This window comes from Symsagittifera roscoffensis, chromosome 9 (assembly GCF_963678635.1).
Source record: "Symsagittifera roscoffensis chromosome 9, txSymRosc1.1, whole genome shotgun sequence".
Classification (NCBI taxonomy): Eukaryota; Metazoa; Xenacoelomorpha; order Acoela; family Convolutidae; genus Symsagittifera; species Symsagittifera roscoffensis.
In genome coordinates, this window is record NC_087070.1 from 41,987,721 (window position 1) to 41,999,120 (window position 11,400).

The window sequence follows — 11,400 nt, forward strand, 5'->3', positions numbered from 1 at the left end:
CGGATAATCCCGAGAAAAGATCACCTAGTAAAAAGAAAACAGTTAACATATTCCCTTTCTCTTGGCCGGAAATATTTGATTCAAAATTTATGTCCCTCTTATCAAAACAAGATCTAGTTCTGAAAAAGATAATCAAAGCAATCGAGGAAGACCGAAAACAGGATATTCTACAACTGGGAAACTACTACAAATCATATTTAAATAATTTACATGTCAGTGGAGGATGTCTTTATCTTGACAACCGATTAGTAATCCCAGCATGCCTAAGATCGACTATACTCAACAGACTTCACAAAGCTCACCCCGGCCAGTTCGCAATGAAAAGTCTGGCAACTCAATACATCTGGTGGCCGAAAATTTACCGTGAAATCCAAGTCCACGGCGAGAACTGTATTGAGTGCGTGAAAGCAGGTAAAAACTTGAAACCTCTTATAAAACACAATACCCTAGGGGAACTCCCAATGGTCGAAGAGCCAAACCAAGAAATGGAATTAGACTTCGCCGGTCCGTTACCTTTAGTATGGGGAACAAAAAAATACATATTGGTGTGTGTTGACAGATTTTCAAAATTCCCATCAGCTCAAATAACATCCAGCACATCGGCCAAATCTATAATAAACTTCCTTAGTAAATACATTGCTTTACACGGGATACCTAGAACCATTAGAACAGATCAAGGATCTGGTTTTATCTCCAAGGAAGTTAGAGAATTCTGCCACGATCACAACATAAAGGTGATATTTAGCCCAGTGGGTGATCATAGAGCTACCGGACTAGTGGAACATCTAATCAGGACCATTAAGGAAAGACTCTTGGTTATGGCACAAGAACGTCCAAAACCTTCACTAGAATCTGCACTCCTGAAAATAATAAAATGCTTAAGAACAGTAACCCAGCAGTCGCTTAACTGCTCTCCTTTCGAAGCACATTTTGGTAGATCCCCTAACACCATCTGGCATAATTTGGTCAAATCACCCTCTTCGAATAACCTTGATTGGAATAAAACTTTGTTATGTCTAGATAAGGGCAAAAACTAATGAGCCGAGAGCGAAGACACGACTGGGACGCCCCCGACGATATAGAAGATGGAGATGTAGATGAAAACTCATCATCCTCGGAGGATATCTCAAATGCTGTGAGATATGTACCAACCAGTGCTGGATCCCCAGTAAAAGTGCTCTCTCGGTCAGAAAAAAGAGATGCCTTGGGCATAAAGGACTCAATTCTGAACAACCCGTCGGGTAAGACCATTGTTTATCGAAAAATCAAGGATAGAACCAAAAAATGAACCATACTATAGAGTACTCAAGGACGAAATCGTAAGGGAATCAGATCACACTGTGACTTTAAAAAATGGTAAAATAATACGTAAATCTGATTTAGCCATTAAAAGACAGTGCACTCAGAAGAAACCAAGTCCAAGAAAACGAGACCAACTGGTTAGATTTTATGCGACTAAAGGATTGAGGAAAACTGCAAAACCACCAAGAAATGTCGGATTTAAAAGCTCAAGAACAACCCAAAAGAAAAGAAATCTTCAGTGGAAATTCGAAGAGTTTGATATTGCGAGACGAAACGCGGCCATGAACAGCTCGAGGGAAACTCTTCTTAGAGAGGAAGAAGACCAGAGAAAGAGACTGAGAACCCCGATAGGCCTCGAAAGTGACCATGAATCAAGCCCGTCGGGCAAAGCCGACCTTCATAAAAGTCGTTTAAATGAACCCGGAGTGATGATCGAACCACATGAAGAGATTTCAGACGACAACTATAGCGACTTAATTTCACTAAAAGACCTCAAGGATAAAACATTACTCGAAGCTACAAAACCAGACGAACACCTAATCTCCGAACGAACAGATCCTAAGCTAGAAATATCAGACCACGTTGATCAGAAGGTCGATTTAGATCCGATTCCTTTGATCGACTTAGATTCTGGCGATAATGAAAGAGACTCACAAGCGATCCCACAGTTGATTCACTTGGGCACTATGGAGAAGGCCAATAAAGCGTGTAAAAAAATGCCGTTTCTCCCAGAGAATCCCGGAGGAGAGTTTTCCAAGTCTGCTGAAGAACCAATCGCCATGGCGGGGACGGAATCCAAACAAATACACCCTGACCGTACCACGAAAACACAGAAATTGTCCGGTACCGCTAAAAGAAAGGCGTCATCACCAATGAAATCACCACCCTCGAAAAAATTGTCAGAAATTTATACACGTCAGAACACCAGACCTATGCGAACTAGGCAGCCTCCCAAGATGCTAGGTGAGAGAGTGTTCACCAGTGTAGTTGATTTAACTGATGAAGATCGTGATGCTCCAGAATTTGGTCCACCTAGTTTAGTCCCAGCATGTTCAACGTTAGAAGCAACTACCGTAGAAATGGAAAGCCATCATGTCGACCTAGTAGACCTGACAACATTAACACCACCTTCATCATCGCGTCCTACTATAGTTCACTTGCGGGAAGAAAACTATGCGTACCCAAGTGACCCGAAGCCCTCGAAAACAGATAATCAAAAGACTCCCGAAAAGAAAGTCAAATTTAGTCCTGATGTCTGTTCCACGAAATTCAACCCATCGGGCCTATCTTATGAAACCTCAACTTCTACATTTGTCCCCATTGTACCTGACCCAGACTGGCTGAACACCTCTTCTATGATTTCGGCGATAGAACTCCTTGGACGGCCAATGACGCTGGAGGAGTTAAGGAGATGGACAATAAACAAGGCAGCAAATCGGGAAACTAATTAGATGTAGGAGCTCCAATCCAGATGTTATCATAAGCATTCATGAACTCTCAAAAACTTCTTTACAAAACTTTTAGTATCTTTAGTATCTTGTGTATTGCCGAATGCTATTAACATTCCATTGCTATAGAATCATACAAACTTTCAGTGCTGTCATATTAAGCTAATAAGTTGATTGGTCACACTTGTAACCTTGCTTTAGCCATATAATTTTGCCAAAATGTCGGTAAAATTCTTTTCACCCATTGGGCGCTACCACCGGATAACCATTAGATTTATCCATCCTAGTATTACCCACTTATTTTGACTATTCTAAGGATAACTCGCTGCCTACCTTACTGCTCAATTTACCCTGGTGCTATTCCAGTTTCTTGCTCGCCCATAGTAACCAGTCTATATTTATTTCACCCGACGAGAACATACTATTCGATCTAAGGTGGTTTGTTTTTGAATTTTTGTTATTGCTGATGAACATGTAAAAGTATTATTGTTTGTTCATTTAACCTCTGATCTTTACTGATCGTTGACCTTTAAGTTGTTAATTTATACACCTGCCAAAAGCGCAACGGCTTTTGGTAGACTCGGAATTGGCCACTATCTTTTATGATACGTAACAAACAAACCGAAACCAATTCAATCTTTTAAACCTCTCTTACTTTAGTTAGCATCACCGTCTTTTATTTAGTCTTGAATAAAAGCCTACTGTTTTTAGTAGGAATCTTAATCATCCGTAATCTTAATCTATTCTTAGCTTAAGTACACTCTTATACAACTACGAGTGGTATCCTAATTTTTTAACACATATAAAGCATCGGGCTGTCGAAATTCATACTCCCACATCAAATAACAAAGCATTTAATGAGTTATTGTAATATTTAGACCTCGAATAGTCCTCAAAGATTTAAAAAAATCTGCCAAGCCCCTTAAGCAACATCAAAAACATTGCATGACCAAAAAATGATTTAAAAATTTGTTTAAAAGTATGCGTTAATTACTTGATTAGTTTTTTCTGCAGTAAAAGCTGTAGTTGAATCTTTCTCTTCCAAGCTCACAGCGACCGAGCAGAAAGCTTTCTGAGGAATTTTAATCAATTTCGTATTTCACAAAGTGATAAGAAAAACTTGCTCAATTTGAATAGATTGGTTCTCAAGCATAGGTGATCAGCAGGAGCCGTTTTCTGTGGATCCAAACTGATTCTTACGTCGGAAAAAAAAGTTCATTAAGAGTGCTCTGTATAAAGCTGAAATTGTTAGCAAGAGGAAAAAAACCGACAAAAAATGAATGTCTGCCGATTTGAAAGTATGCTGAAAACTTTTAGTTTTTTCTTTGTGTTCAAGACGAACACAAAAATAGTGTAGCAAGTGTTGTTTTGGAAAAATTGAACCTGGAGAAAGGAGACGTTTAAAATGGCTGCTTGTTTTGATGAGCATTTTTTATGCCTAAGAGAGTCTCATTGTTTTTATATGAAACGCAATGGCTACACAATAAGCGAGACTGTTCATATCAGGGCAACTTTCTGAATGTTCCGAATGAACCCATTAGGTATATGCTATAGTTAATGAGAACAATTTTTTTTCACCATTGCTATTTTCTCCCTCAAATTGTATCAACCCGCAAAATGAAGCTCCGCAAAACAATTGAGCACATATGTATATGTTTAATGATTTTTAATTTAAATTATGAAACAATGGTTCCGAAATAACTGTCACTTTTTTCAGGTACAGTCAATTGACCATTTTTAATTATGTGATTTTAAATTAATATAACAATAAATCGTATTAGATACCTTTTTAACGACTTATTCGGCGCCTCTCGTCTCGCGTCTTGGGGTTCTCCCGAGTTTTCCTCCTTCCCGGAGTACTCTTCGAATGGGTTCAATGAACTGGAAGTGTTGCCGCTTTTCCCCTGAGAGTCTGATTTACCCGTCGTGTTTGTAGTCCCAGTCCCACCAGCCGAAGATGTAATCCGACTATCTGTTCCTCGAGTACGACTCATATCCGCAGTCTGGCTTCCCCTATTAGTCGTTGAAGCTGAAATGGACCGACTGTTTTTCAGATCCGGCGACAAACTCTCGGTCTTCAAATCGGATCTAGTTCCCTCCGGCTCTTCGAATCTTCCTGTTGAGTCAGGGTCTTTCGACGCCTCGCTTCTTTTTCCGTTTCGCAAACTGCCTCGCGACTTGCTGCTTTGTCTCGGCTTTGAGTGTCTCGTTAGAGTTTTGTCGGCTGAGTCATCACCTTCGCCACTTTTATCAGGATCCGAGGAAGATGTTTGAACGATGCTTTTCGAGTTCGGGTTTGCCGACAACTCGTTTTGCGAGTAATTCGATCTTCTGGATGCTTTCGTTCCGCTCTTGCCAGTGGGAGGTTTTGAGCCAGCCTCGTTGCTTTCAAGTTCACTTTGGGATCCGGTTTTCGATTTCACATCCGACTTGTTTTCCTTGTCGGCTTTTATTACTTGGGAAAGCAATGATTCGTCGGAGGCGACGTGAGATTTACTCGGATTCGAGTTTTTTTGCGACTTCCCAGCCGACTTTGATCTTTTACTTCTTCCGGCGTAATCTTCCCTTTCTTGTGAGTCCAGCCCTTCGGGAAACTGGGAACTCCCTTGGCTTCCCTTTTCTTCATTATTCGGCACAATGTAAGTATCCTCGCTAATTTGTGAATCAGTACCAACAACCGAACGGGATTTGGACAGTTTTGAATCGCCGGGTTCAGTTGGCGCTCCGCCACCGCCGCCACTTTTTCGGCTCTTTGACATATCGGCTCTAGTGCCACCCTGAGTTGTGGTTTTTCCGTCGTCCACGACTGACCTGGATAGCGACTGCGTAGCTTGGGTGCCTCCAGCGACTTTGGTGTCGGGGGCTTTACTGTTTCCGCCACCATCTTGACTCATAGTTTTTGCGCTAGCCTTGGACTCTCTTTCTTTTTTTTCCATGCCTTCCGGATATCTGAAAGTAATTAAAAACTGATTAAGAAAATGGCTTTCAGGTACTCTACAAAACTGATTTTTCATTATTTTTTTACGTGAAACTGTATCAATGATTGAAATAACAGCTGATGTTGCTTGTATATTGAGAAACAATGTATAAATATAAAAATCTTACTAATTGGCTCGTATTAGAAACCCCCAATATATTGTATCAATAAAAAAACGCTCACTTAGAATCACGGATTGCACTTAAATTTTTTGTTAAATTAATTTTTTGTGGGTTTTTCGGCAATTTTCTCTATGTTTAATTTTGGCTTGTGAGTTAGTTTTTGATATTACCTGCCACTAGGAGTTTTCACACTAGTAGACGGCACATTGTAAGTGTAGGACGAATCAGTGTTCTTCAACTGCGAATTGTTTTGCTTGGATGCCCCTGAACTTTTTTGTCCTTTTGACCCTACAGCTGACCGGGATGCCATGGTTGAACCTGGTTGACCTTCTGTAGCACCATCACGTTGACCTGTACCGACTTGCGATTGACCTGGTTGACCTTTACTGGCCTGCGATGGACCTCGCTTACCTTTGCTGGCCTCTGATTGACCAGGTTGACCTTTACTGGCCTCTGGCAGAGCCTCTGACTCATCAATATCCTCATCTTCAGTTGGGGTTGCATCTGCATCGCTGGAATCATTTGGACTGTTCCCTTTTCCATGCTCCGGGTCTAAACCGACCTTTGGATTGGATTTGTTTCCATCCGGTTGTTGAACCTCTCCTTCTTCTGCAAGTGATTTGCTTTTGTCTGATTGTGAACTGGATTTTTCGTCTGGCCTGAAATAATTGTTTTGACAAAAAGGCTCAATTAATTGGTACTTGTTTTCACAACATTTTGACAGATTTTTTTTTCGCAGAGCAACCATACAGCGCTGATTTATGGTGTGAAAATAGCGAGCTATTGGTGTGATAATAAAATTGAAATAGCGTTAATCATTTTGAAAAAAAAAATCCTCTCCTCAGACATATTTAGACTATTGTCACTTCAAACATTGAAACAAAAAAACTCTTCATCTTTTATGGGCTTATTTTGCTTCTTAAAAAATTCCAAATTTTTGAAATTTCACTTAAAAAATTGTAGTTTACGTAAAATATCGAAAAAAAAACAAAAAGTCTTAAGCCTACAGTTTACGACTTTGTCAGAAAAATGCCGTAAGTTTGGAACGTGACGATCAAGTTAGGACCAAGAAGTCGGTCAGCCAAAAGACGCAAACCTACAATCTCTAGATTGAAATATAACTGATATTTTATGGATTTATTTTAAACAGAGCATTTAAGAAAAACACACTTAAAAGCAAATTCTTCAAAACTTTAAAACATTTTGAGCATTCCTGACGATTACAATCATCATTTAAATTGTAGCTTTCCTGGTAGAATAAATGTAACTTTAAGGAATACTGGTATTTCAAAAAAAATGTTGACTTTTTGTTCCGATCACTGAAAATGGGGAGAAGTTTTGTATTCGGGTGTTTTAGTGTTTTTTCTTTTTTTTTGAATCTAGAGATCATTTTTAAGCCGTTTAAATTGTGATTCGAAGGCATTAAAAATCTCAAAATTTTTTTTCAGTGTCGAGAAAAACCGGTTTGTAAATTTTGATTTTTCGTCTAAATTAGAGTTAGCGAGCAGGCTTACAATAGCTTATTTTAATAGTTTAAAAGCGCACAGGAATCCTCAAAGAATCACAAAATAGTTCTATTGATAAAAATTTAGGAGTTGGTTCTATAGATATTACAGACTTTTAGAGATATTCAAAACTTTTCGCATTATTCGGCTCTTTTCCAGTTCCCCCCTTTCAAAATACCGAGTTTTATGTTTTTTTTACGTGTTATCAGGACTAAATGGCTAAATGCGTGATGTTACGCTGTAAAGTATGAAGAAAAAATCTGTTCAAAATTGTCGATTTGTTCACCACGCCAAATTTCATTGCATTATGACAACGTTATATAGACTTTTCAAAATTGAATTCGAAAGGGGGGAACTGGAAAAGAGCCCATTATTCGAATCATAACAATCGGATAACGCGAACAATAATTTTACTTGTAAAATTGCGAAAGGGGAGAAAAAAAGGCAAGAGCCAAAAAATTCGCGTCTGTACAAAGCAGTCCCATACAAAACAGTCCAATACAAAACAGTCCGCAAAAAAAATGAAATTGAACGGAAAAACAGTCCAATACAAAACAGTCCGCAAAAAAATGAAAATGAACGGAAAAACAGTCCAATACAAAACAGTCCGCAAAAGTACGAAAATGAACTAAAAAACAGTCCAATACAAAACAGTACGCAAAAGTATTAAAATGAACGAAAAAACAGTCCAATACAAAACAGTCCGCAAAAGTATAAAAATGAACAAAAAAACAGCCGACACAAAACAGTCCGAAAAACAGTCCCAAGTAATAATTGTTTGACAAGCCGGTAGGCCGAGAATTTTCCTTTGTTCAACTAACATAAACAACCAAATACTGACCGCCGCAGTCGCGCCAACGTGTTGCGAGCTTGCAATTTTGAAGGATGGGGGTTGTCATACCGCTACTGCAGTAGCAGTATTTATATACGTATGTACAGCTAACCTTTGGTGCTCAATCATTATTTTATGGTATGCTCAAGGTCATACGTAAGTGATGACACTGAGATTAAGCGAGAGATCAGAGTTCTTAACAATGATCTATCTCTCAGTACAACACCAAATTAAAAGAAACAGAAAACCTAAATTCAATATCCAAAATACAGTATTGAATTACAACTTGTTTTCAATCGATATCGCAAGGCATATCACATGGCGCAGCCAGCAGGATTCGCAGCTCAAGACAACAGAACGGATATGGGAATTCCGGTATTTTGGGCATCAGCGAATCTAGACCCTCCGTGGCAATTTAAAATTTGGTTCGAACAATTTCTCATGGCGGTTACGGTCAAAGAAAATGTGAACCCAGAGATTATTTTGGAAGAACCAAAAGACATATTAGAGGAACCACCACCACGCCCGGAAACGCCCAGGGATGGGGAGAACGAAGATGCGAGGAACGCTAGGATTCTTAGAGATAAGCTAGCAAGGGATAGAGTAGTATTGGAGAATGAAGACAGAAAGACAAGAGGCCCACGAGTCGGACACAATGTCTTCTACAACGAAGTACAAAAGAAACTGGTGTCAAGATTATTTTTATCTTTGGGTACAGAGGGAAAGAAGAGATTCCTACAAAAGAACCCGCACGTTGAAATATCGAAAATGACGTTCAGGGAAATAACAGATTTGGCAGAAGTCTCGTTTCAAAAGGTAAAATGTGTAACATACGAAAGATACAAGTTATTTACGAGAATGCAAGAATCTGGAGAATCTCTAGAATCATTCCACGCAGCGTTAACTGCTCAAGCAGCCCGATCAGAACTGGGAGCATTGGAAAATGAAATAGTGCGAGACCTGTTCATCTCGAAAATGAAAAACATGACATTACAGGACACGTTGACATTCGAAACTCTAGATCGGTGGAAGTTTTAAAAAGGGCTATAAAATTCGAACATAGCAAGTTAACCACAATGGCGTTTCAGAAGACTAATGCTGGGGCTACAGGGGGATCAAGTAGCAATTACACCTCGGGTGTGAGGGTAAAACAGGAACCTGTAATGGCAGTTCGAAATTTGGGGGGGACAACCAAAACTCCAAATAGAAGAGAAACGCATAAAAGACAGAATAATAACAAGAATCAAAACACGAAAACAAAACCATGTAATAGATGTGGAAGGACGTTTGAACAGGGACACCTAAAAAATTGTCCAGCGATGGGGAAAACCTGTAAACATTGTGGCAAACCCAATCATTTCGCTAAAATGTGCAGATCCCAACAAGTAAGTGAAGTTGCGGAAGAATCGGAAGGATCGGTAGAGGAATGCGATCAGATCAGTGAAGGTGTTGGGTCATGTAGTGAATTTGAAGTTATGTCGATACAAACCTACCAACCGGAAAATGAGCAAGTTTCAAAATATGTGAAAGACCGAATCAACGAAATGAGAAACAAAACAGACGGAAAAGTGGTACGAGTTCAGAAAATAGATTCGATTCGCGATCCAACATTGAATCGCGTAAAATCACTAAAGGCCATGGTACGAATAGATAATCAGATAATTCAATTAACAGTGGACACTGGAAGTCCTGTTTCATTTCTCAACTGGGCCACGACAAAGGAAATTATGGAAAAATCAAACAAAGTGAGATTCATACCGTCCGATAAATTGAACTTACAAACCAAATTTGTGGACTACAATAAACAACCGATCAGTATTCTGGGAGCCCTAAAAACCAATCTGAGGTCAGCGGGCTGGGAAGTAAAGGGCGCAACCTTTCTGGTATCAGAACGAAAAACCAGATGCATCATGGGATTAGACCTGCAAGGACAAGTGGGAATATTGACTACACAAAGACCAGCGCCAAAAGAACTCACCAGGTTTGACGTGCTCATGTGCGAGCAGTCAGAAGGTTGGAAAGAAAAATTTTTCACTAAATTTAAAAACTTATTTGAAAGACAAGGCATTTCGAAAAATCACATTGTCAGTTCAAAATTCAAATACCCACTATGTCCGATTCAACAAAAGGGGAGAAGAAACCCAATTCACATACAAGATAAAGTCGAAAAAGAAATCGAGAAGTTATTGACAGAAGGTCATATAACAAAAATTGATAAATGTACAAGTGATTGCTTTATCGCCCCGATTGTGATAACAGTAAAGAAGGACGACTCAATAAAATTGGCAATGGATGCAAAACCAATCAATAGGCAATTGTTCAAAAACAAATACCAAATGCCAAATGTAGATGAACTTATTGATGGGGTAAGCCAGATTGTTACCAAAAACAAAAAGGGTACGCTATATTTTTCGGTGTTAGATTTGAAATATGCGTACAGTCAATTAAAATTGGCTGCTGATACAGCTAGGCAATGCAATTTTAATATTGTTGGCGGAAAAACAACTGGAACTTACAGATTCTTGACAGGGTTCTATGGTCTAGCAGATATGCCAGCTGAATTTCAAAAGGCCATGGATAGAACCATCAACCACGCCAAAAACACGTTCTGTTTTCTGGATGACATACTTATTGTGTCAAAGGGAAGTGAAATCGAACATGCAAACTTAGTAGAAGCAGTATTAAAGAAATTGGATGCGGAAAATTTGGCATTGAAACTATCAAAATGTGAATTTTTCAAACAAGAAGTGAATTGGTTGGGTCATCATCTCTCAGAAGAAGGGGTTAGACCAAAAATCACTAAAACGGAAGCGGTAGTAAACTTGAACACGCCGAAATCTCTAAAGCAACTAAGGTCATTCTTGGGAAGCATAAATCACTTAGCTAAATTTATACCTAACGTAGCAAGTCTGACTGAGAGATTAAGACCACTTCTTAAAGAAGAAAATCAAAAGAAAAAATTAAAAAAAACATGAAACTCCCGGTGAAAAAATTCGAATGGGGAGATGATCACACAGTAGTATTTAATGCTATAAAAGAGGCGGTGGCAAATATTACGAAAGTACACTATTACGATGCAAATCGTGAAACACGAGTTAAATGCGAAGCTAGCCATGATGGGCTAGGGGCTACTTTAGAACAACAAAATGATGAAGAGCTATGGGTCCCAATTTCGTTCGCATCCCGATACTTAAACGCCCAAGAAAAAAAATAT

General features: G+C 39.1%; 1 protein-coding gene across 1 annotated transcript; it reads right to left on the bottom strand.

Annotated features, from left to right (window-relative positions):
* Window positions 1-2,779: 2,779 nt before the first annotated feature.
* LOC134854849 (ribosome-binding protein 1-like) lies at window positions 2,780-8,315 on the bottom strand. Its single transcript, XM_063871208.1, has 4 exons — window positions 8,299-8,315; window positions 6,020-6,508; window positions 4,536-5,699; window positions 2,780-2,873 (listed from the first exon to the last, which is right to left on the bottom strand). Exons 1-4 carry the CDS (start codon window positions 8,313-8,315, stop codon window positions 2,780-2,782), a joined length of 1,764 nt encoding a protein of 587 aa, XP_063727278.1.
* Between the last annotated feature and the right edge of the window lie 3,085 nt (window positions 8,316-11,400).

Excerpts from the sequence above, each read along its gene's own strand:
- LOC134854849 (XM_063871208.1), bottom strand. Across the intron at positions 5,700-6,019 it reads GTGAAAACTCCTAGTGGCAG|ATATCCGGAAGGCATGGAAA; the intron begins GTAATATCAAAA and ends AATTACTTTCAG. Across the intron at positions 2,874-4,535 it reads CCGAATAAGTCGTTAAAAAG|CAATGGAATGTTAATAGCAT; the intron begins GTATCTAATACG and ends ATGATTCTATAG.